The sequence below is a fragment of the Marmota marmota genome, unplaced genomic scaffold (genome assembly GCF_001458135.2).
Source record: "Marmota marmota marmota unplaced genomic scaffold, marMar, whole genome shotgun sequence".
Taxonomy (NCBI): domain Eukaryota; kingdom Metazoa; phylum Chordata; class Mammalia; order Rodentia; family Sciuridae; genus Marmota; species Marmota marmota.
In genome coordinates this window covers 6,498,635-6,525,103 of record NW_026000079.1, presented here as the reverse complement: position 1 = coordinate 6,525,103, position 26,469 = coordinate 6,498,635, and the positions used below count along the sequence as shown (strand labels likewise).

At 43.6% G+C, this 26,469-nt stretch overlaps 1 protein-coding gene and 1 long non-coding RNA gene across 5 annotated transcripts in view; one reads left to right on the top strand and one right to left on the bottom strand.

The window, feature by feature from the left end:
* Positions 1 to 10,355, bottom strand: part of Ensa (endosulfine alpha) — a 37,678-nt gene extending 27,323 nt beyond the window's left edge. The window contains exons 1-4 of one of the 4 annotated variants that reach the window (XM_048814892.1): positions 10,153 to 10,355; positions 8,247 to 8,372; positions 6,468 to 6,634; positions 2,533 to 2,624 (exon numbers count right to left, since the gene is read on the bottom strand). In XM_048814892.1, coding sequence (XP_048670849.1) covers positions 2,540 to 2,624; positions 6,468 to 6,634; positions 8,247 to 8,372; positions 10,153 to 10,209 — 435 coding nt within the window. In that variant the 5' untranslated portion in view covers positions 10,210 to 10,355 and the 3' untranslated portion in view covers positions 2,533 to 2,539. Of the gene's footprint in view, positions 1 to 2,159; positions 2,625 to 3,070; positions 3,754 to 6,467; positions 6,635 to 8,246; positions 8,373 to 10,152 lie in introns of those variants that run through there. The other 3 variants (XM_015503003.2, XM_015503004.2, XM_048814893.1) reach the window with 3 other exon arrangements.
* Positions 1,178 to 5,661, top strand: LOC125620281. Its single transcript, XR_007351899.1, has 2 exons — positions 1,178 to 1,779; positions 4,400 to 5,661. It is a non-coding gene; the product is annotated as an uncharacterized LOC125620281 (long non-coding RNA).
* Positions 10,356 to 26,469: the final 16,114 nt, after the last annotated feature.

The window sequence follows — 26,469 nt, the reverse complement described above, 5'->3', positions numbered from 1 at the left end:
ATTTTAGTGCCTCACATATTGTGGGCACTTACTAAATGATTACTGTATTATTTAAATACTACCTACCTTTCAAGGCCCAGTTCAATTTCTATTTCCTTCACTAATATTTACCTAGAAGTCCAGATGGATTTTTCCCTTCTCAGAATTCTACTGCCTGATTAATCATACACTATCTTGCGCTATACATGTTCTTGTAGGGTAGACAGCATCTCTTACTTTGTTTATCTACTCAACAACAGCTAACATTTTCAATCCAAAAGTGAGTAGTCAACAATTATTTGTAAATTAAAATATTCACAAGCATAGGAAGTTTTACATTATCTTTACTAATAAGTCATCCATCTCTAATAACATCCAGCTGACAACTCATTTCCTGACTCTCTCCTTCCCTTAGTTTCGGAACTATGCCAATATTGTCCTTTTATCTCTAGGGTAGAACAGATCCCAATACATGTACAGAGAAGAGCTATTTTTCTTTTGTCTGCCTTTTCTATGCCCAGGCTACACTAGCTTCATATGCTGCTGGACAATCATGGTGACTCCATTCCTGCTGCCATAAAGATGGCTCAGCCAAGAGCTTGTCAGCATGATCACCACCCAACCATGCTGGAGCAGAAGAGTCTTTGGCTTAACTCTATGATAGATTTTGGAAAATGCCTAGCTAACATATCAAGTAGGAATAATTATCTGAAGCACTGCAGAATTCATTTTCCCTGGCTGCCTAGCTCTTCACAGAGTATGAGAGTATGTAATATGGGAGTAAAGGAAAATAAATGTCAAGTTTCAAACAGAAATATAGGTAGCCACAAACATTTCTTGGTACTCAAGATTACCAAAGCTACAGCTTAAAATTAAGGACAAGGAAACCCAAATAATATAAAAACCTAGATACTAACTCAGGCTCTTCAGCTAACTTGCCTTGCCACTTTACAAGTAACTTTTTTTTTTTTTTTTGGTGGTGCTGGGGGTTGAACCCAGAGCCTTGTGCATGTGAGGCAAGCACTCTATCAACTGAGCATCCTCAGCCCTACAAGTAACTTATTAAAAAAAAATTTTTTTTTAGTTATTGATGGACTTTTAATTTACATGAAGTGCTAAGAATCAAACACAGTGCCTCACATATACTAGCAAGTGCTCTACCACCAAGCCACAACCCCAGCCCAAGTAACTTATTATTTTTTTAAATGGACACAATGACTTTATGTTTTTAATTTATTTTTATGTGGTGCTGAGGATTGAACCCAGTGCTCACACATGCTAGGCAAGCGCTCTACCACTGAGCCACAACCCCAGTCCCACCAAGTAACTTATTTTTATACCTCAACTTCCTCACCTGTATTAAAATGAAATTTCACTATCTAAATGATCCCACATTCAGCTTCTCTGACCTCATCCTCCAGCCTATCCACTTGGCAAACTTACACCAGGGATTATGTACTCAGAAAGAAGTCATGGGATTGAGAACATTCACCAATCCACCATGATAAGCAATAAATTAATTTGCATCCCTAGAATATATAGCTTTTTAAGACTTGTTTATAACTGTTAAAACAACTTTTTCACATATCATTTTCTTTCATTTTAGACAATAAACTTCACAATGAGAGAGAGAGTGCTTTTAATGTATCTTCATGCCACTGGGAACAAGGAAGGGCACATACCTGTAATCCCAGCAACTCAGAAAACTGAGGCAGGAGGACACCAAGTTCAAGAAGAGCCCTACACAACTTAGCAAAACCCTGTCTCAAAAGTAAAAAGGGCTGGAGATATAGCTAAGAGGTAAAGGGGCCCTTGGTTCAATCCCCAGTACCAAAAAATAAAAGATTAATATACCTGCATACCACCTTGCTCACTTAAGGACTAGCCTGCTGCTCCTAAAGGCAGATGCGACCAGGCATCCTACAATCCTAGCTACTCAGGAAGCTGAGGTAGCAGGATTGAAAGTTGAAGTCCAGCCTTGGCAATTTGGTGAGACAAGATCCCGTCTCAAAAAAATTAAGGGCTGGGAATACAACTTAGTAGTAGAATGCTTGACTTGCATGCAGCCTTGGGATCAATCCCCAATACCACAAAAATTAATTAAATAAATAATTGACAGACATATGGTCAGGATATACCACAATCCCCTGGCTAAATCAGGAGAGAGCAAGCCAGAAACATCCCAAGTAGTTGAAAATTTATTTGGAAAGCTTCTGATTAAGGGGAAAAAAAAAAAAAGTAGGGCAGGGGTTGGGGGGCAGGTAGGAACAGCCAGATGCTGAAAGCAAGATTCCTTTGTCAGTTTCCAAGATGCTCCCCATCCCTTAACACAATGGGGATTTCTCTGGAATATCTGTCTCCCAGACCTTGTTTATCTCACACAGCATAAACAGTACAAAAGCTAATCACATTTGGCCAAAAAAACATGATCAACTCCTAATCCAAAGGAGGGCTAAATGGGCCAGTGGTTTCTATCTACTTGTATCTACGGGATGCATGGTGGAAGGGAGGGGCAGCTGAGTTGTTTCTCCCTTGCTAATGTTTCTTTAGTACCTTTCATTCACAAGCAGCTTTTAACTTCTTTCAGTGGCAGGATCCCAGAAATGCAGGTTGGCACGTCATGATGAAAGAAGTCACTCTGCCTTCTGCTGACCACAAGCAGAAAGACTTAATTTCTTTTGGTTTATTACTAATAGTACACATTTCTTCTTCACAGGCATGGGAACTTGCAAAGGAAAAGATAGTTGAAAGGGAAAAGGAAGAATAGGCTTCCTTTTTTGCTGAGTCTAGACAAAGCTTTATGTCAACAAGCCATTTGGATCAAATACCTTACATCCCTCACTTTGTGAGCCATGACCTGAGTTTGATGCATCTTAAGAAATGTATAGGGGTTAAGAAAAGTCTGTATGCCAAAGGAATGCTCCCTTTTCCTACATGATGGAAACAGGCAGCCCAGCCATATCCCATATTAAAGGTCTCTGTGTTCCTTAGAAACTCAGGGACACCACCAGCTTTTCCCCTGAACAGTGTTTTCACACTGGTTTTCTTCCCCTTCCCAAACCCCAATAAACACACCAACTGCTTCAGAGTATTTCTGGGTTAGGTTTTTTCATGGGTCTTTTTTTGTTGTTTTTTATTTCAAATACTGAAAAAGTCCCCTGGGCTCAGTGGGGCTCCCCACACTCATGGCTCCTTTCCCCAACATTCACTACCCTTCTCTCCATAGCAAATCTATTTCAAGGAAAGCACTTTTTTTTTTTTAAATGACAATTAACATTGAGTCTTGCTCTGCAGAACCAGAGGGCCTATCTGCTCTGTGTACATCAACAGCCTCTTTATCCACACTAGGCATTTGTCAACAGAGCTGAATTAGAACCCCTTATCATTAGTCTACTCCACTTCCTCCCCCTCACATCTCCCCACATTAGCCACTGGGTTAAGAGGGAGGATTGTCAGGAATGTTTTTATCAACTCTAAATCCCAAATCTCCCACCCACCCTCTAAACCCCACCCATGAGATTTCATTGAGATTTCTCAACAGTTATTTGGAAAAAAAGGTAAAACAAAAAAGGTTCAAGGTCTTGGTGCTCAGCCCAAGGGGCTCCATGTGCTGGGACACCAATGGGCAGGGGCTTCTGCCTCTCCAGCCCGCGCCCAAGCCACCTCCTGACCCCTGGCTGCAAAAGCAGGGAGGGGCAGGAGCCAGCACAGGACCCAGGAGGGCAGCGTCTCAGGATCTGGCGGAGCCCCAGGCAGCATCATTCAACTTGGCCACTGTGGACGAACACAGAAGGAAAAAAACAAAACAAAACAAAACACTGTCAAGTAATAGGGGAAAAACCTTGAATTCCATCCCAGTCTCTATCTATCCCATGATTCTTCCACACTTAATCATTAGGCTACCTGGTATATGCCTCAATCTTATCCTTAAGGGAACTGCAAAAATTAAAAAATAATTCCTATCCACAAATAGAATGTTTCCTGACGTTTTGGAGGAACCCATGGAAAACACAGAAAAACAATTCTTTGGACAAGAGCAAAATAACTGGTTTCCAGGGGAGTAACTGCCAGGCTCAGAGCAGGTTTGGTTTCAGAGGCATGGCCACAGTCACTCAGCTGCAGTGAAGCCTGAGGCAGCACAGTGAAGAGGTGGTGACTGTGTGGAGGCCAGGGTCAGACCAGGCACATGTTGTTTTGAGTGTATTTAATAATCTAGGTTTGACCAAAGCAATTTGTATTTGGATCGTGAGATGACCCATTCTTGCTAAGGAAGCTGTGTACTTCATACTATGTAAACAGGTGGCACATATAGAAATGTAGCTTTTTAGTTTCTTAACCTTGAAGATGATCTGGTAGTGAGAGTGTAAGACTAAAAGTTTGTTTGATTTCCCTATTCCTTCTATTCTTTCCTTAAATCCAGACTCACTGTGAACATCAGTCTTGAAGACTCAAACTGACCAATAGAGAAAGCAGCTCAGACAGAAAAGAAAAAAGTACAGAATTCGAGAAGATCGGAGATGAAGAAAACGTACAAAATTATATATATATTTATATATATAATAACATGACATATCTATGTACAACATGGCTGGGACAGTTGAGGAAACTATACAATGATGTTTGGCATTTTCCCCTTCCCACATGGACTTTAGATTTAAAGAATGACAGCATGAGGAAATGAAGCAAGAAACACAAAAAAATTATATACAATTACAAGTGACAGTCAAGGAGTTTGGGATCCAGGGAATTCAGGGATCCTGCTCTCTCCATTCCTTCCTCACCAGCCTCTTTTCCTATCCAATCTGAATAACAGCCAGAAAACAGCCAGTCAGGAGAGTAGTATACACCCAGCTCATCCCCCCTGTACACCAACAAGTTCATAGTTATTCTCAACAGGCCAAATGTCTGACATATTCGAACTTGTGAGGTGAAGGGGCAAGAAAGGATTACAGAATCCTGCTTTCTTGAACAGTTGGTTCTCAGCCTGACCCTCTTTGTCATAACTAGCAGGTTGCATTCAGTAAGATTCAGGCCAAGCTGTTAATAACCAGATTGAACATGCTGTCACCATGCACCTTACACCTGTTCCTGAATCAGTACTGCTACCTCTCCTTATCACACAAAAGCTGGGTTACTGAGCTCTAGAAAGGCAGATTTTCCCAGCTTCCTGGGTGAACGAACTCCTAAGAAGCTGCTGCCCCAGTCCTGCAGTAGAACTGAGTTCTGGGGGAGGGGCTAGCTCAGTTTATCCCTTCTTTCTCTCTCCCTAATAATGCACCTGGCAACTAATTACATCTAAAAACATGGGTTTTCAAATGGGCTTGACTGAGCATGTTTCTTCAGGCCCTCCAACTCTGCCAGAGCAGCTTTTTAGCAGCTAAGACCCAGAGTAGGCAGGGAAAGTGGGTGGAATAGAGGTAAAAATCTTCGCTGGCTAGCGTCTTATGTTTTTTTCTTGACCCTCAAAACCATGATACCTGTAAGTTTCTGTTGCCTGAATAAAGCCCTCAAATCTCAAACTTCCTTTTCATGTAGCCCTGAATAGTTAATTCCCCTCTGTAGTATTTTCCCAATAATACAAAGCAGAGGTTCACCCATGGGCCTTTCTCACTTTTGGTTTTATGATGAACTAGCACAAAGTTTTTCTGCTGGCAGATACAGAATTTTAGGATCAAATCAGTCTTATACATATTTAACTATTTTACAGATGAGGAAACAGAAATGCTGAGAGGCTGAATGACGTTACCAAGTTATACAACAGTCTGCCAACACTGAGTCGAACTAGAATCCAAACATCTCTAACTCCTGAATCAGTGCTCTTAGATCCACTATTCAACAAAACTTTCAAAAGTAACATGCTGGAAGAGAGAGAGTAGGTGCCCATTTTCCATCAGAAATGTTCATCAAAGTTTACATCATTTGCAAGCCAGGACAAACTGTAAGAGATACTAAATAAAGGAGGTTAAGTGGGCACTATAGTCCTAGGCAAGCAAATCGGTTTTCCTTTTTGCGGGTTCTCTAAACCTCCCATAATGAAAACATGAAGCAATAGCAGCCTAACGGGACAAAACACTTAGAAGCACAGAAAACATGTCTCAATCTACCTTTCCCAACTATGTCAGGTTAGTCTTAGGATGTTAAACCTGCCACATTATTCCCAATCTGGAGACATTCTCTTTTAAAAAGGAGAAATCATCTCTTTCCAGTTTCTCACAAAAGACAAAGTATGCAGCATTATCCAATCCTAGTCTTTCCTATTTCTGGGCACCTACCTGGGCTACAGTGAGGGTATGGAAGTCTCAGCCACTAAGAAACAAACTCAGAGCCCCTCTTCAACCTACATTACCTTCTCAGTATCCCCCAGCAGAATCTCAAGTCCTTCCTAGCTAGCACGCTGAGAAGATGTGACTATGTGCCCATTCCATCCCTGCCTACAATATATAAGAGTCCAGAGGGTGAGGAAGGGGAGGAAAGGGGTCCCAGGTTACCCCGCAAGCTTGCTGGTGACGAGTGAGGACTTTCTCTGGGGCAGATCCTGTGGGGTGGGGATGTGGTCACCAGTCACCAGGTTCTTGTCTGGTCCTGCACTCGGCAGCTGCTTATTCTTCATCTTGGCTTTGGCCATGTTGTAGTCTCCTGAGTCAAAGTACTTTTGCTAAGAAACAAGAGGAAGGTTTAGGTGAGTAAGGAGTTCTGGCATTTCTCAAAAGCAAGAAGATTCACATCTTCCATCCATTATAAACTCCCATCCACACTCAGATCTCTTAAATTTCTCACGTATACACAGTTTAATATTAATAACATGTACAGGGCTGGGGTTGTGGTAGAGCACTTGCCTAGCACATGTGAGGCCCTGAATTTGATCCTCAGCACCTCATAAAAAATAAATAAAGGTATTGTATCCAACTACAACTAAAAAAAAACAAAAAACAACAACATGTGCCTATGTCTTCTCCCCAGTATGTTCTTTTTCAGGTGTATAAGCAGGTTCCCAGCAAGAATATGCATTTTTAGAGCTGAGGGACAGTCCTACATCCTTTGAACCTTACTTAGTACAGGATGGTTTAACCCAAATAACTTTCTTCATTCGTAAAGGCTGACTGAGGACTTTACTAAGTGCAAAGCAATAATGTGGTGCTAAAAAGAAATGAATAAGATGAATAAAGGGGTCAATCTGGGTTGGTCTCAGTAATTAGCAGTAGATCAACCTCAAGATAAAAATTATTCTCGTAAACCAGGATTAGAAACTGGGCTTGCTGGTGAGGATAATGTGTTTTATCTCTGATTTCCACCACTCCCCACTCCCACACATGTTCCATGGCTGCGACAGCCTGCCTACGCCTGTCTTGCCTACACTGAGGTAAACCGCAAATCAGCATCACATTATCATCTGTGACTAAGACTCAATAATTGGGATTCTCCACAGGGATGTGTTTCGCTTTCCATGTCATCCAGAGAAGCACACTCTCGTATAATGTCTTATAATTCCTAAGCAGCTTAAGGTACCTCTATGGGTTAAGAAATCTGGTTAGGAGCTAGATGGTTATGAAGGTAGATTTTCCCTTTGTGAGAAAGACCACTAGGAACAGGAAAAATAAGTTTCTTGAGGGATTATAGTTGATGGCTGGTGCTAACTTTAAGGGTCTATGAACAAACTGACTAATCATTTCAAGTTGATTTCTATATGACAGATGGCTTGATCTTTCTCTGAAATAATATACCCCCAAATTTATTTCTGAACCCTAAAAAACACAGCCCTAAAACCTCTACCATTTAAACATGCAAATGCCTTGGGCTAGTCTGCATTTTCAGTCTCTATGAGCATCCTTCCCTCATTCCCTTGTTCTTCCACATACCCAAATGTCACTACTTTAAGCCTTAATTGAGGGAGACCAGAAGGGTACTGATACTATATCAGGGATGTACAATATATACTTTTTTTCCTCTTTTGAAGTTTCTTTTCTTTCTGGTACTGGGGGTTTTATCCATGTGTGCTTTACCAATGAGTCACGTTCCCAGCCCTCTTTATTTTTTATTTTGAGACAGGGGCTCACTAAGTTGCTGAGGCTGGCCTCGAGCTTGCAATCCTTCTGCCTCAGCCTCCTGAGTCACTGGGATTATAGGTGTGTGTCACTGCAGCAGCTCTCTTTTGAAGTTTCTAATTCCTATCTTCTCAATTGCCCCCCAACCAATAGAACCTCTGTAGACATCATCCGTAGAACTCCTTTTTGGTCCAAAGAAAGAGGGTAAGAGATTGTGCTCCGTACCCCTTTTTGAAGTCTCTTCATGAGGAAGTCAGAGCCTCCAGGTTTTTGTCCTAGACTTGGATATTTGGCCTTTAGCTTTGCCTCCTCAGCTCTCTCAGGGAGAATACCTTCTTTCTCTTGCGTGTCCTAAAGAAAACAAATGAGTGAAGTAAAATTATAGATCAAGAAACAACTGCTTCCAATATCTGATAACCATTTACCATCAACTTTTCCTGGAGATCCACCCAGGTATAAACAAGCTATCTGTACTCTGCTCTTAAAGCTAGACTTTTGTTCAAACCACTAAAGCTTAAGATTACTGTATTGTGAGAAGACAAGCTACTTCTCACACTACATCCAAGAAACCAACCCAGTGACCTGTGAGTACTGGGTTAAAGGTAATGTATAAATACAATACTTGAATAAGAGTGAGCCATAGCTCACTCAGCACAGAAAGGAAAGACAAAGAGAAAAAAGCTGGAGGGAGCATTTGGTGATACAAGATAAGTAGGAGGGTTCCGTAGGCTGTCCTGCAGACCCAATGGGAAATCAAAGGAGATAAGTCTTCTGAGATGTTCTCTCCTTATTTAGAGTCAAAGAAACCCATCTGGTAAATCTCCCTATGGAGGAGGCTTAGCTATGTGGCTTTCTCCAAAGATTTCCCCTGAGTAATGGCCCAGCATTGCTTCAACATTTCTTCAAATATTGTGGTAGGAAGGTCATAGTTACAGATGAAAACAGTTTTTAACCTCAAGAAAATTAAGAAACAGTGGGTTCACTAGTACTTATTTGTCAGTTTTCATTAAAAAAAAAAAAAAGAAAAAGAAAAAGAAAACAATGCCTATCTTAGTGGGGCAAGTGATGAAGTTGGGGAATGCAGAGAGACCAAAAGCCTTTCAGGGGCTCTCACTGTTGTCATCTTTTTGCTTTTGTGTGCCCTGCTCCTCTTTACTGACTTTTTTTTAAAAGAACCTGGAGTCAATGTGTGGCTCTTTTTAGAGGATTTTCCCTTAGCTATAACACCAAGTGTATTTCATGAATCTTTGAGCCCAACACTAAATATCATAAGTGAAAATACAAACCCCAGCGCTCGTGTTTTCATCACACAATCATCAAGGTGGCCCAGTCCCATTGCCTTGGAAATCTGGAGGAACAGTCTTTTCTTGTCAAGACTCTGTTAGCGTTTTTTCTAGGTTTAACCTAGTCCTATTCCTTGGATTAAACCCAAGGCCGCTTAACCATCCACATCCTCAGTCCTTTTTATTTTTCATTTTGGGGCAGGGTCTTGCTAAACTGATTAGGGCCTCGCCAAGGTGCTGAGACCGGCGTGGATCCTCCCGAGTCGCTGGAATGACAGGCGTGCGCCACGGCGCCCGTTAGTCCTCTCCAATCTTGGTGGTCCTCACTGAAGGAGAAAGACAGACCATCCCCGACCGCCAACACAGGTCTCTAAGAAAGTTGCCAACTTGAACTCGACACGGCAGGGATTACTTCCCTCCCCCCGCGCGAGTTCTTTTTCAACTTCTTTGCCTCCACCTGCATGTTTTCGCGGATTGAGGACGCGGGCCTCAGGCTAGCAGCTGGGTCATCCGCCTCCATAACCGAAGGAGACACCACAATCCAGGACCACCAGCCCCTTTCCAAACACCCGCCCCACGCTCAAGCTCGGCCAATTACAGCAGAGTTTCCACGGTTTGGGCCCAGGAAGTACTGGCCAATCAGTAAGGGTATGGCCCTGACTGACAAGGGACCTAACTAACCAAAGCCAAAACACCAGCCGGTACTGAAACTCACCCTTCGTGACGCAAGATGTGACCAACCCCTGCAGAGCCTGAGCCCATGACGACCAATCCGCACTGGCAAAAGACTGTCTCCCGCCCCATCACGGTCGCCCCCGGCTCGCCCACCCGCACCCCCTCCTTTTCACCTGCTTCTCCTCGCCGGTCTCCTCCGCAGGGTTCTCTTCTTCTAGTTTCTGGGACATGACGGGACCGGGACTGTGGAGTGTAGGGGACCCGGGTAGTTAACCGGAGAAGGGAAGGGGGAGGGGAAACGGGGACAACCTGCGCTGCTGCTTCGGCTCCTGTCACTATGGTTGCTCAGTCAAAATGGCGGCTCTTGCCCGTGACGTTGCCACCGCCCCTTCCTATGAGAGCCAATCAGAAGGGGATAGATGGGGCAGTGACGTAACGATTTACCAATCGTTGCTGGCTAAAGGCGGGTTCTATAGCGGCGACCGGCAAGCCGGAACACCAACCTGGAAAGAGAGTGAGCCACAAGACCCAATTGGAAGCCTGCCGGGCACCTGAGGGAGGGCTGCTTCTTGGGCGGGCTCAGACTTCCTTCAGCTCCAATCACCCACTGCTCAGTAGGCTGCAGACCCTCAGACCGTATTCTTAATTGGAGAGAATTAAGCTCTACACAAGGTTAACAGGAAATTATCGATTTCCCGAAATGAAATTTCGAGATCAAAGTGAGTCGACTTTAAAGTGATACTCAACAGTTTTCGATGTGTCACTAACTGTGTGGAACGGAGAGCCTGAATCCCAACCAGAGTCGTTTTTCAGAACACTATTTGGGTAGGCTTCATAATCGGTCAGGACCACCTCATGGGATTAAACTCCTGGAAACTGGGAGCACAGTTCTAGGTACACTAAACATTTAGCGCCGGACAAGGTGGCTGGTGCCTAAAATTCCTACTCCACTGGCGAATATGAGGATTGCAATTCGGGGGCCCACTTGGGTAATTTGAGGAGACCCTGTCTCAAAATAAAAAATGAGAAAGGGCTTGAACATGTCTCATTGGCAGAGCTCTTGCCTCGCAGATGGAAGGCCCAGCACCAAAAAAACAAAACAAAAGTATATATTAAATATGCTTTTATACTGGGGCTGGGATCGTGGCTCAGCGGTGGAGCGCTCACCTCGCACAGGCGGGACCCAGGTTGGATCCTCAGCACCCCATAAAAATAAAGGCATTGTGTTGTGTCCATATACACCTAAAAATATTTAAAGATAAATGAATAATACACTTTTATATATATTAAATATACTTTTGTGTATGTAATACTATAACATCTGTGGACTGTACTGTATTGGTTTTACAGGTGATGCATATAACAATAGGGCAGTCTGTGCCTTCTAGCAAGATTACACTTTAGTGGAGGTGTGGCAAGGAAGGGCTTTGTAACCCAGATCCCTGGGATTAATAAATACACATATCTTCCTGGAGTGTTAGTTGAATAGTGTGCCATATTTATATTAAAAACAAAAATTGGGGGCTGGGGTTGTAGTTCAGTGATAGGGCACTCGCCTAGCGTGTGCGAGGCCCTGGGTTCAATCCTCAGCACGATATAAAAATAAATAGAATAAAAGAAAGGTTTTGTGTCCAACTACAACTGAAAAATAAAATATATTAAAAATTTTGTGGGTTGTGCTGGGGATGTGGCTCAAGCGGTAGCGCGCTCGCCTGGCCTGCGTGCGGCCCAGGTTCGATCCTCAGCACCACATACAAACAAAGATGTTGTGTCCGCCAAGAACTAAAAAATAAATATTAAAATTTAATCTCTCTCTCTCTCTCTCTCTCTCTCTCTCTCATAAAAAAAGAATTCTCTTTCTGTCTCTCTTTAAAAAAAAAAATTGTGGGGGCTGGGGATGTGGCTCAAGCGTAATGCGCTCACCTGTCATGCGCGCAGGGCACTGGGTTGGATCCTCAGCACCACATAAAATAAAATAAAGACATTGTGTCCACCGAAAACTGAAAAATAAATATTAGAAAACTCTCTCTCTCTCTCTTTCTCTGTCTCTCTGTCTCTCTCTCTCTCTCTTTCAAAAAAAAAATTGTGAACTGGGATTGTAGCTCAGCGGTAGGGTGCTCACCTAGCACATGTGAGGCAGTGGATTCAATCTTTATTTTATAAATAAATAAAATAAAGGCATTGTGTCCATCTACAACTAAAGTTATTTTTAAAAAATGGCCTAATAAGGCTGCACGATTCACATTAATTTTTTTCACATTAAATTTTATTTATTTATTTATTTTTTTGGTGGTCCTGGGGATCAAACCCAGGGCCTCCTGTATGTGAGGTAAGGAGGCAAGCATGCTACCAACAGACCTATATCCCTAGCCCTAGATTTTAATTTTTTAGACAGCTTCTGTGACAGCTTTGGGGCTCTCTGTTCATTTTTCTATATAATTTTGTGCACTTCTAATGCAATAGTTTGAGAAACACTGGAATACACAGATTATTACCATAATTTATTGCCATAAAGCAAAATCTGGTAATCATAGAAATAAAAGTGTGTATAAAGTTCTATAAAGGTTCAAAGGAAGACTCATATTCAGTTTAAGGTCCTGTTGAACCACAACCACCAACTCCAATTTTAAATCAAAATTGGAGTATATTGAAAAACCAGCCTCTATCTCAGAGCAAAGCCTGTCCAAGGAAGGAACATGGCCTTTGTCCTTGGAAAAACCCACAGAGCACTCCTAAGCACATTTCCACCCTGCTAAGTTATTTATCTACAAATAACAGATCTGCTGCACCAGGTGTCCCTGACTCAGTCAGGCTAGGTGGGGACCCATAGCAGCCCCGTAGCAGCCACCAATCAGCATAAGTCAGGGAAATACCTGGGATGCCAGATGACCCTCCCAGTAGTTTATGGTGGTTGATAACATATTGGGAAACCATGTAGTTCAGCACGTACACCCCTCTTGCCTTAAACCAATCAGTTCAAATGAATACCCCTTTTGTACTGACCAATCACCCCTACCCAACTTGTTCCCGCCAGTGAATGTGCTAATCATGTTTTAGAGTTGTTATTTGATTTTCCGCGGTGTGTGATAATTTGCTAAAAGAGGCTATGATGTATGTGAAGTCCCTGCCCTCTCCAAAAAATGTATAAAAATGCTGCAAACCCTGGGCTCGGGGCCTCTCAGGGTCACCAGTTGCTGTGTGTGCGTGCGGAGGACCGAGCTAGCTCGCAATAAACACCTCTTTGCTGCTTACATCGATCTTGGGTCTCTGGTAGTCTTTGGGGGTCCTGAATTCGAGCATAACAATATAAGCAAGCTTATATTGTGTACACAGAGAAAGCTGGTCACCAAGGACTGTGTTTCCCCGAGGTGGGCTAGAGATCAGCACCACAGCTCTCCAGGTGAGAAACCAGACTCTACCTCAGAGCAAAGCCTATCCAAGGAAGCGGGTGTGACCCTTGTCCTTGGAAAGACCCACAGAGCACTCCTAGGCACATACCCACCCTGCTGAGTTGTTTATCTACAAATAACGGGAGACATCTGCAGATCCAGGTGTCCCTGATTCGGTCAGGCTAGGTGGGGACCCATAGTAATCCCCTAGCAGCCACCAATCAGCATGAGACAGGGAAATACCTAGGATGTCAGATGACCCTCCCAGTAGTTTATGGTGGTTGATAACGTGTTGAGAAACCATGTAGTTCAGCACGAACACCCCTCTTGGCTTAAACCAATCAGTTCAAATGAATCCTCCTTTTGTACTAACCAATCACACTTACCCAACTTGCTCCCGCCAGTGAATGTGCTAATCAAGTTTTAGAGTTGTTTTATGATTTTCCCGCTGTGTGTGATGATTTGTTAAGAGAGATGCTATGATGTAGGTGAAGTCCCTGCTTTCCCCAGAGAGTGTATAAAACTGCTGCAAACCCTGGGCTCCGGGCTTCTCAGCGTAACCAGTTGCTGTGTGCACAGAGGACCGAGCTAGCTTGCAATAAATGCCTCTTTGCTGCTTACATCAATCTTGGTCTCTGGTGGTCTTTTGGGGGTCCCGAAGAATTCGAGCATAACACAGGAACAAGGTTTTATTGCACAAAAAGTTGCAAAGGGGGGGGGTGTCTTGAAAACTTACAGATAACAGGATTTTGATAAGTGTAATACAAAGACAGCTAGCAGGTTAAAGATCTACATAGCGTGATATTTCAAGATAGAAGTAAATTCAGATCCCAACATCAGAATTTATGAGGCGCCACTGAAGTTTCAAGGAGGGTTGTTATCTTGTCAAGGAAAGCCAGACATGGGTGAGTTCAGAGCATGGGCAGGACTTCCAAACAAGTGTAGAAATCTCAGTAATTTACAGTAAAACAGAAATTAACTTTTTATGGCTTTGTGATGCGATGGCTCTCAATCTTAAAATGGATTAGGCTGGGTTCATCAGTCCCCAAAAATACTTAATGACAGAAGTGATATTAAAAATGAGCTTTAGGGGTTAGAATTGTGGCTCAGCAGTAGAGAGCTCACCTAGCATGTGTGAGGCCCTGGGTTTGATCCTCAGCACCACATAAAATAAATAAATAAATAAAAGATATTTTTTTAAATGAGCTTTTAAGGAATTTAGGCATTTTTGGGCTGCGGATGTTGCTCAAGTGGTAGCGTGCTCGCCTGGCATGCATGCGGCCTGGGTTCGATCCTCAGCACCACATACAAAGATGTTGTGTCCACTGAGAACTAAAAAATAAATATTAAAAAAATTCTCTCTCTCTCTCTCTCTCTCTCTTTAAAAAAAAGAATTTAGGCATTCTACAGATAAAGACAAGGGAAGAAAGAAGGGTATTCCCAGACATAAGAAAGAAAGAAAAAAAGAAAGAAAGATGTAAGGGTCCAGCGAAGCGTCGGAGGAAGAGACCACAAGAGACTGGCTTCATGCAATAAGCAGGAGGGAGGGAGTTTATTGAGGATCCAATTCAGCCCTGAGGCTCCGGGCAGGCTTGCTCAAGAAGGGAGGGCAGCCCAGAGCCCAGAGCAGAGGTCAAGCAGTGCTTAAGTACACTTCTTGGGGAGGGCGGGGNGATTTCAGGTTTTGCAGGTAGCATAGAAACCTAACAATACCTAATCCTTTACATTTTAACTCAGACCTTGCAGCTTAGAAACTTTACAATACCCGGTCTTTTACCCTTTAACTTTTACACTTTAACTTCAATTTCTTTTACCCTTACAAAGAGAGCTACAACTAAAAAAAATATTTTAGAGGAAGACCATGAGAAGAAGATTAACATTAAACAGGGATGAGAGGTGGGAGGGAAAGGGAGAGAGAAGGGAAATTGCATGGAAATGGAAGGAGACCCTCATGGTTATACAAAATTACATACAAGAGGAAGTGAGGGGAAAGGGAAAAAAAAAAAAACAAGGGGGAGAAATGAATTACAGTAGATGGGGTAGAGAGAGAAGATGGGAGGGGAGGGGAGGGGAGAGGGGGATAGTAGAGGATAGGAAAGGCAGCAGACACTAGTATGGCAATATGTAAATCAGTGGATGTGTAACCAATGTGATTCTGCAAAGTTGTAAAAATGGGGATTCATAACCCACTTAAATCAAAGTGTGAAATATGATATGTCAAGAACTATGTAATGTTTTGAACAACCAACAATAAAATTTTAAAAATATATATTTTAAATAACCAAAACAAAACATACTTGAGGCCAGAACAAGGAGGGTTTAGAATGCCAGCAAAGAACTTGTGAATACTTCAATAATCAATGAAAGATATGTAGGACAGAGATTGGCAAAACAGAACTGCCCTTTAGGAGGATTAACTTGGTATAATGAATTTGAGAAATATTTAGAATTCCAAGCAGGAAAATACTAGCAGTAGGCAGCCTAGCCTGGACTCTCCTGCAAATTTTAGGTGGGAAATAATTGGGATTTAACTTAGAAATACTGTTGTTAGGAATACAAAACAGTAAACCTAATTGAGAGTGTCTGTGACAATGGGACCTACAAGATAGCGGCTGATTGAACATAGAAAAGTTGTTTGCCTCTAGGTGACTATTTGTGAAGCCAGATTTACAGATAGGTAGTTAGTGTAGTTAGGTAAATTGGGTCTAAATCGGGTAAAATAAATAAAATGGAGGCCATTATTGAGATTGGAATCCAGGAAACCAGAGCAGCACTTGGGGAAATTGAAATGTGAATGTCCCCAAGGCCCCAGCCCATCCTAAGGAATTGTTAATGAAGCATCTGCCAGCAAACTGGAGATGCTAATCCAAAAGCCGCCCCAGGCCCTTTGGCCTAGATTACTGCTTCAGCCCACCTATCCCCACCTGCATTTCCATCACTGCAGGATAACAGAGAACAAAGGACAGGACTGTGGGGAAGCTGAAAGCAGACCTTAGCTATAAAAGAAGGAGACCTCCCCCTTCCATGCATCCCACCTCTTGGGTCCCCTTCTTCATCCGGGTAGAAGTCTTTTCTGCTGTCCTTTAATAAAGCTTCCACTCTACACTCTACACTTGCCTCCGCGTGCTTCTCTGGTGTTAAACTTCAGCATTGGGGAAGCAAGGACTCCTCACCCGTAAACAGGGGTAACATTTGTAGAAACAAATTGAAAAGGAGTTAATTTGGAATGGAAATGGACACAGAGAAAATGAACATCTCAGTTTCGAAAGCACTGATTCATTAAAAGACAATGACCTTGGTCAGGTGAGGTGGTGCAAGCCAGTAATCCCAGTGGCTTGGGAGGCCAAGGCAGGAGTTCAAAGCCAGTCTCAGCAAAAGCTAGGTGCTAAGTAACTCAGTGAGACCCTGTCTCTAAGAAAAATACAAAATAGTGTTGTAGGGACAAAGGAGGCAAGGCACCGAAGACAGCAGGAAACAGTTTTATTTGGCTGCAGCCAGGTTCAGGGGGCACAGCTTTTGCTGTAATCAATCAATCCCCTGAACCCCATATTCAGGGAGTTTCAGAGTTTTATACCCAGTGTGTAAGGGGAGGGGCTCAGAAGTTCACAGTCTGCAGAAGTTCACATAAAAGCAGCTTTTTCTTTCACTGTTCTGGGCAAGTTAACCCTTCAAGGACAACACCTGAGAAGGGGTGAGCTTCTTCTCCCCTTTCTTTCCTCCCCCTGCCAGCTGTTACCATGGAGCCCAGTTGTAATTTATCTTAAAAATGCAGACATCTCTGTGAAGCCTTGTTTGCACATTTCTACAAAGTACTATACTGGATACATTTGTGGAAAACTAGTAAGTGGTGTCCAGCACCTGGAGTGCTGGTATCTTCCCCGCCAGTGGCCCAAGTAAACAGGGCAACACGAAAATAGGAAGTTTATCTCCATTGAACTCTTTTGCAGGGACTCTTTTGCTGACCTAAAGTCAGCCATGGTGAAGAGGGCTTTTCTGTGGAGAAGGGGGTGCCACTTCAATACCAGTGTCTTCCTCACAAAGTTCTGGTAACAGGGCAAGCCAAGAATAGGACAGTGAATGAGAGTGCTGGTATCTTCCCGGCCGGCCAGTGGCCCAAGTAAAAGGGCGACAAGAAAATAGGAAGTTTATCTACATTGAACTTTTTTGCAGAGACTCTTTTGCTGACAATCCTAAAATCAGCCATGGTGAAGGGGGCTTTTCTGTGGAGAAAGGGGGTGCCACTTCAATAGGGCTGGCTATGTGTCTCAGTGGCTGAGTGCCCCTGAGTTCAATCCCTTGTACCAGACCTTTTGGTGGAGATAATGAAGCAATGAAGACTTAGGACACATGGCCTCTGAGATCTCTTCCATATCTGAAATTTTAGGGTTGTAGGTGAAAGGGTAAAAGAAATTGAAGTTAAAGTGTAAAAGATCGGGCATTGTATAAAGTTTCTAGGCTGCAAGGCCTGAGTTAAAATGTAAAGGATTAGGTATTGTTAACCTGAAATTCCTGTAGTTGTTAAGACAATGCTTGGAACCGCCCAGTAAATATTCCCCCTGACTGCTTGGTTGTTTAATAATTCAGGGCTCTGTGTGATCTTGCACGTAGGCATTGCAGGGTCTAGACCAATCAGTTTGAATGTGTACCCCGTTTAGAACTATCCTATCACCCCCGCCCGACCTGTTCCCGCCAATGAATGAACTAATCATGTTTAGGAATTGTTGCTTGATTTTCCCGCGGTGTATGATGATTTGTTAAAGGAGACTGTGATGTATGTAAAGTTCCCGCCCTCCCCAAAAAAAGTGTACTTAAGCAGTGCTCAGCCCCTGCTCGGGGCTCTGGGCTGCTTTCCCTTCCTGGGTGAGCCTGGAGCCTCAGCGCGCTGAATCGGATCCTCAATAAATCCCCTTCTGCCAATTGCATGAGTGGTCACTTGGTGGTCTCTTTCTCCAAGGCTTCGCTGGACCCTTACATAGGCAATGCAGATGTGGACTTTAGGAGAAAAGTAGAGGCTAAACGTGTATAAATTTTGGACTTTCACATGAATGTAAATAAAGTCATAGAAATAGATAGGATCACAATGGAGAAAGTTGAAGAAAGAGATCCCAAGACAGGAAGACTGGGAAAAGTTGGCAAGTGACACAAAGAAAAATAATCAGAGTGCTGAGGAGATAAACAAAAGAGAACAGAAGCATGGAACGCAAATAAAAAAAGAGGGGAGGTTGTCAATGTTAAGTGACATAGAAGGTTCAAGATGGAGAGGACAGGACTGGGGATAAAACTCAGTGACATAGTGCTTGCCTAGCCTGTGCAAGGCTCCGGGTTGGACCCCAGAACTTGTTTCCTGAAAAGAAAGAGAGGTCAAAGGTCAACCAGAAGGGTTAAAGAGTGAGGCTGTATGGAGCGCTGAGGAAGAGCACTTTGATCTCCAGCACTATAGGAAAAAAGGGGGAAAAAGGCAGCAGATTTTTTTGGTGGGTGGGGGTGGTTGTCAGGACTGAAGCATGTTTTCAGAAAAATGAGCTGATTGAGAAAAACTAAAAATGAAAATGTAATTATCTACTTTAAAGAGGAGATGCCAAAAGAATTAAAGTCTGAGAGGTCATTGGTAGGTTGATCAAGAGGGAGAGAGGCAGACAGGTCGAGTTGCCAAATCTAAAGAAAGAGTGGGAAGGAAATGTATTGGGAGATTTTTAACTGACTAAAAATTCAGGGAAGTCACATTGAATGGTCTTGTTTTCCTAGGTAGAGCCAATCTTTTGAGAACAAAAATTGTGGGGGGCTGAGCAGTAGTGTATGCCTGTCATCCCAGTGAGGCCAGAGGCTGAGCCAGGAGGTTCACGAGTTCAAAGCCAGCCTTGGCAAAAAGCCAGGCGCTAAGCAACTCAATGAGACCCTGTCTCTAAATAAAATACAAAAACGGGGCTGCGGATGTGACTTAGTGGTTGAGTGCCCTCTGGGTTCCTAGGAAAGAAGGGAGGGAGGAAAAAAACAGCAAATTCATCAACAAAGTGCCCCTGGGTTCAATCTCTCGAATTGTTGCAGAAAGTTTGATCCTTGTCCCCATGCCAATCCAATAACAAGGACACAGTTTTGAGAAAAAGGAAATAAAGATTTATTTGCTTTGCTAGCAAAGGAAAAACACAGAGGACTCCTGTCCCAGAGGCTGTGATTCTGCCCGTCAGCAGGAATGGGGCTGGGGTGGGGGGTATGGATGTGCTTTTAAAGAGGTGATTCAAAGGCTACATTCCACAGAATAGAGTTGTAATACACTTGTTAACTTGGGAGATAGTCATTTCTGAGATCTTCTGGAACCATCCTCAAAGTCTTATATTACTTCATTGTTATGGTGGGTGTGTACTTGGGTACTGGTAATTCTGTCTAGGATGGGGAAGAAAGGTAATCCTGTTTCCCCTGAGATTAGGGAGGGGGAGAGATGAGAGAGGAGCTGGGAGAGAAGAAGAAAAAGAAATATGTCCACTTTAAAAATGATTTGTAGGGCTGGGGATGTGGCTCAAGTGGTAGCGCGCTCGCCTGGCATGCGGGCCGTGCTGGGTTCAATCCTCAGCACCACATACAAACAAAGATGTTGTGTCTGCTGAAAACTGAAAAATAAATATTAAAAAAAAATTCTCTCTCTCTCTCTTAAAAAAAAAAAATTATAGATTATAGTGTAAGGGTCCGGCGAACCTTGGAGGAAGAGACCACCAAGAGACCGGCTCATGCAACAGCAAAAGGGGATTTATTGAGGATCCAATCCAGCGTGCTGGGGCTCCAGGCTCACTCAACAAGGGAGAGCAGCCCAGAGCCCCGAGCAGGGGTTGAGCAGTGCTTAAGTACACTTTTTGGGGAGGGCGGGGGCTCTGCATACATAAGAGCAAATCATCATGAGGCGCGGGAAAATGGAACAACAACTCTCAAACTTGATTAGCACATTCATTGGCGGGAACAGGTCAGGCGGGAGTGATAGGTGAGTTCTAAGGGGGGTACATTCAAACTGATTGGTTTGGGCCCTGAGATGCCTACGTGCCAAGCTGCTGTCACAGGGTCCTAGGTTATTAAACAACTAGATGGTCAGGGGGAATATTTACTGGGCAGTCCGGGAATTGTCCTAACAGCTACAGGAATTTCAGGTTTTGGGTTCTTTACATTTTAACTCAGGCTTTGCAGCTTAGAAACTTTACAACACCCGGTCTTTTACACTTTAACTTCAATTTCTTTTACTCTTACAATAGGGCTGGGGTTGTGGCTCAGCTGCTCGCTTAGCATGTGCGAGGCCCTGGGTTCGATCCTCAGCACCACATAAAAATAAATAAAGATATTGTGTTTGACTAAAAATATAAATATTAAAAAAAAGATATTGTAGATTATAGATGAAAGATTTTGACTCCATTTTGCTGCGTTCTATAAAAAACTGTTACATGAGCTGTTTCTGAGAAACTGAAATGAAAGCTGTCTTATAAAAATTGTTTTTCTGTACCCCACAGAATGTACCCAACTCAGGATATATGGTGGTGGTCGTGGTGAGCTACATCCTGGGTTTGGGTACATTTATGGGTCTACAGGACTTTGAAATAGATTATCGCCCCCACTCAGCTGAAACTCAGGATATGGTTGTCCAACACTTGTTTGGACCAATGATGTGATTAAGCTAACTGCTTTTTTAGCCTCTGTAACTTGCCAGCTTGCATGATGCTGAGGAAAACCCCTGAGTTGTGATGTTTTTCATCCTTAAATTCCTAAGACATAGGCCAGGAAGCTGAGTCCTCTCACAGAGCATCAGTCTCGACCGCTGGGAGAGAGTCCCTGGCCAGGTAAACAGAGCTCTCTTTTGTTTGTTTTCTGAGGGGGCTCCCCATGACAGCTATCATCCAGTAGATAGGAAGTCATGAGTGTTGCAGTCCAAGAACACAATGAGGAAGCCGGAATGAGACGGACAGTCAGTATAGACAGGTAAATCTGGTTGATCTAGGAGGCCAATGTAAATCTGGGAAGTTGGAGCCTGCCCCCTGAGGAATCAAAATGCCTACAGAGCCCTTCCTGCACCCTTATCTAGATACCTGCCCTGCTCCAACCTGTTGCTAAGGTCATCTGTCCCAGGGATTGGCCCTCCTTACAGGGAGTTATAAAAGTTGTTAATTATGCCCCCTTCCTGCCTAGATCACTCCACCTAGGCCCCTCCTGCCCATCTGCTTCTCAAGTCTGTGCCCTCCCGCTGAACATCGCCTGGGCGAGTCAGGTAAGCAGGAAGGAGAGAGGTAACAGGAAGAGAGCAGGAGAACTAAGGACCCCAGGACACATAGAAAGGGCAGGATGCACTTACTGGTGGCACACCAGGACACCAGCTGTGGCCCCCTCCTCCCTCCCAGGAGGGAGATAAACCTGCTTTATAGGCTGGCCTCGGCTGCTGCTCTAATATCCTACTTCAACATGTGGGGAGCAGGACTGTCACCCATAACCAGCTGTTTCGATGAAGCCACCGTATGACACTTACCACAGGAGTTGCATTGTAAGGGTTTAGAGGACCTTTCTAGCTGAGGAAGTGAAGGAGAGAGCAGCTAACCTGGGACTACGTCATCATTTGGATGTGAGGTGTCCCCTAAAAGCTCCTGTGTGAGACAGTGCAAGAAGGTTCCGAGGAGAGATGACTGGGTTGTTGAGTCTTCACCCAGTCAAGGGTTTAGTCCCCTGATAGGGATTAACTGAGTGGTAACTGAAGTGGTAGGGGGTGGCTGAAGGGGCTGGGAACTGGGGACTGGCTTTGAGTGTCTGTTTGTATGTGGCAAGAGGACTCTCCCTGATCACCATGATGTGAGCTGCTTCCCTCCGCCACCTCTTCCCACCATGATGTTCAGCCTCACCTTGAGCCCCGAGGAATGGAGCCGGCCTTCTATGGACTAAGACCATGAGCCCTCAAATAAACTTTCCTCTTCTTCAATTGTTCTGGTCAGAGCCTTTAGTCACAGCAGCAAAAAAGCTGACTGAAGGAGCTGGGGTGGTGGCTCAGAGGTAGAGCGCTCACCTCTCATGCATGGGGCACTGGGTTCCATCCTCAGCACCACATAAAAACAATCTAATGTGCCCACCTAAAACTAAAGATACATACATAAATAAATATTTTTTAAAAAGCTGACTGAAACAGACTGTAAGGAGGAATGGGAAGGTTGGAAATTAGCAGAGAGAGAAAGGAAACATTTAGAGGACCACCCTGTATGTAAAAGGCCAGAGAGGGACCCCTGACTGAGGATAACAGGAAAGAGAAAGAAAAACTTTGGCAGAATCACAATCCTCTAAAGGAGTGAGATCCTGCTAGCCACTAAACAAGCACTCATTATGCGTTATTATTTCTGGACAGTGGTTGCAAAGATCAAGGACAGAGTAGTTTGTAGATGGGTGAGGAGACAAGAGATCAAGATGATTTGTACTGGAAAGTGGTATCAAAGGCAGCTTTCCGGAGGAGATTTTTTTTTTAAATACTTATTATTATTTTTTTTAATGTGGTGTTGAGGATCGAACCCAGAGCCTCACACATATTAGGCAAGTGCTCCACTACTGAGCCACAATCCCAGCCCCTGGAGGAGAAGATGTTTGAAGGAAGTAATAGTAATCCTTAAGATTAAAAAAAGAGGGCTGGGGCTGGGGATGTGGCTCAAGCGGTGGAATGCTCACCTAGCACACATGAGCCACTCTGTTTGATCCTCAACTCACATAAAAATAAAATATTGTGTCCATCTAAAACTAAAAATTAAATATATATATTTTTAAAAGATTAAAAAATGAGGGTGGAGCAAGGCATGGTTGGGCACACCTATAATCACAGCAACTCAGGAGGCTAAGGCAGCAGGATGGCAAATTCAAGGTCAGCCCAGCAATTTACCAAGGCCCTAAGCAAATTAGTGAGATCCTGACTCAAAATGATGATGATGATGATGATGATGATGATAATAATAATAATAATAATAATAATAATAATAATAGGGCTGGGATGCAGCTCAGTAGTTAAGTGTCCCTGGGTTCAAATCCCTGGATTTGAAAGGTGGAGAAGCGCCTTTCAGGTACCCTTTCAGGGCTAAAGGAGCCTCCTCTGAGGACACAGAACTATAGAAATCTCCACATAATGGATCCCTGCGTGGTGGTTGTGAGGTACTCTACCACTGAGCTACATCCATGCCCTATGTATTTATTTATTTTTAAATTCTGAGACAGGGTTTCATCTGGTAAGTTGCCAAGGTTGACCTCAAACTTAAAATCCTCCTGACTCAGTCTCTGGGATACAGGCATGAGTCATTCCATTTAGTATTGGGTCCCTGATTCTTTTTTGTAAATTGTTTTGGGGGTGCCAGGGATTGAATTCAGGGGCACTCAGCCACTGAGCCACATCCCCAGCCCCATTTTGTATTTTATTTAAAGACAGGGTCTCACTGAGTTGCTTAGGGCCTCGCTTTTGCTGAGGCTGGCTTTGAACTTACAATCCTCCTGTCTCAGCCTCCAGAGACTGGGATTACAGGTGTGCGCTACCATGCCCAACAGGTCCCTGATTCTTTCTCTCTCTCTCTCTCTTTTGTAAAGAGAGAGTGAGAGAGGAAGAGGATTTTTAATATTTATTTTTTAGTTATCCACGGACACAACATCTTTGTTTGTATGTGGTGCTGAGGATCGAACCCACTGCATGCATGCCAGGCGAGCGCACTACCGCTTGAGCCACATCCCCAGCCATCTCTCTTTTTTTTAACCCCTGTGGTGAGGGGGGGATTGAACCCAGGGCCTTGTGAATGTATGTTAGGCAAATGCTCTACTTTGAACCACATCCTCAACCCAGAATCCCTGGTTCTTAAACCTGATTGATTGAATGTTCCCAGGGAACTTTACAAAAACAGATTTCCTTGGCCCTATTTCATTCCAGTAGTATTAGCAACTCTTGACTAGAGCCTGCAAATATGTATTTTTGTTTGTTTTTATATTTTTGAGATGAGGTCTGGCTATATTGCCTAGGCTAACCTTGAACTCCTGGGTTCAACCACCCAAGTGGTACTACAGGTGTGCACCACCAGGTCAACTGGGAAATATATAATACATATATATATATAATTTTATATACGGGTAAGTGAGAAATGAAACTCAGAGACCAGGAGGCAGAGATACACACAAGAGTTTACTTGTCAGAGCTGACAAATAACGGACATCTGTTTATAGGAAAGAGAGGCAAAACAAGCTTGAGTTTGGGGACTTTTATGGGGGGAAGCTCAGGAATCAGAGCTGGGTGGGTCCTAAAACAGGCAGTTGGGGTGGGGTTGGTACAGGGAGTGGTGAGCCTTTCTAAGAAATGCCCTTGGGCAGGAAAGTGTAACTTTTTCCTTAAAATGGCAGCTGTCACTGAAGATGGCTGTCCAGATGCTAAGCAAGGACCTTATATATATGAATGACTTTTTTTTCTTACAATGCTGGGGAATCAAAGTCAGGGCTTTGTGCATGCTAGGCAAGTGCTTCCACTGACCTATATTCCCCAGCCTGGAAATATGTATTTTTCAAAAGCTTCCTAAGGAAAGTCTGACAATACGTGATCTGGAAACCGCTGTGGATTAGTGGTACATGAGGTTTTCAGGTTGCTGGAATCTTGAGATTTATAAGTCACACTATAGTATTGGAGATTCATGAAGGCGAGAGGAAACTGCAATTCTAAGTAGGAAAATTATATCCTTAAAATTTGGGATTCGGAAAATTTTTTTTCTTTTTGTTTTAATTAGTTACACATGACAGTACAATGACCTTGACATATCATACATTTGATTCAGATGGGATATAATTTCTCATTTCTCTGAGTGTACAGGTTGCAGAATCACATTGGTCATGCAGTCACCTATATACCCACAGCAATAATAATGTCTATTTTATTCTGCTGCCCTTCCGCCAATGAATGTACTAATCATGTTTGAGAGTTGTTGTTTGATTTTCCCGCGGTGTATGATGATTTGTTAAAGGGGACTGCGACGTATGTAAAGCCCCTGCCCTCTCTAAAAAAATGTATATAAACCCTGCACAAGTTGCTCTCGGGGCTCTTGGCCCACTCTCCCTTCTTGAGTGAGCACGGAGCCCAAGCGTGCTGGATCTTCAATAAACCCCCTTTTGCTGTTGCATGAGTCGGTCTCTTGGTGGTCTCTTCCTCTGTCGTTCGCCGGTCCCTTACACCTTCCCCACTTCCCCTCCCCTCCCCTCCCATCACTTCTCTCTACCCAGTCTAATGTGACCCACTTCTTTTTTTTTCCCCCTCACATCGTCATACCTGTATTCTGTAAAACGAAAGGGGTCTCCTTCCCTCTTCCATGCAATTTTCCCTCTTCCATGCAATTCCCACTCTCCCTCCCTTTCCCTCCCACCTCTCTTCCCTATCTAGAGGTAATTTTCTTCTTATGCTCTTCCTCCCTACCCCATTTTGAGTCACCTCCCTACCCCATTTTGAGTCACCTCCCTTATATCAAAGAAGATATTTGGCATTTTTTTTTGGGGGGGGGAATGGCTAACTTCACTTAGCATAATCTGCTCTAATGCCACCCATTTCCCTGCAAATGCCATGATCTTGTTATTTTTTAGTGCTGAGTAATATTCCATTGTGTTGGAAAGGTTTAATGGTGGAAGAGTGTAGAGATTGGACAAGAGAGGATAAGCAGAAGCTAGATCTCTGTGACTGATGATCCACTCAAGATTTGGGCAGCCTAACCAGAGGTGGAGACTGGGGGAATGAATAAGAACCTGAGCCGATATGATAATGGAGGTGATGATGTTACCGCTGTTGGCCGGTGAGGAGTCCTTGCTTCCCCGATGTTGAAGAATAACACCAGAAAAGCAAGGTCAGAGTAGAAATTAGAAGTTTATTAAAGGACAGCAGAAAAGACTTCTCCCAGAGGAAGAAGGGGACCCAAGAGGTGGAATCCGTGGAAGTGCAGTTGTCTCCCCTTTTTATAGTTTTGGTGATGGAATGTAGGTGGGAAGGCCCAAGGGGTGGGACACTGGTGGGCCAAAGAAGTAATCTGGGCTGGAAGGACTTCATTAACACTTCTTTGGGATGGGCTATCTTCAAATCTGCTGGGGGCTGTTTCCTGGGTT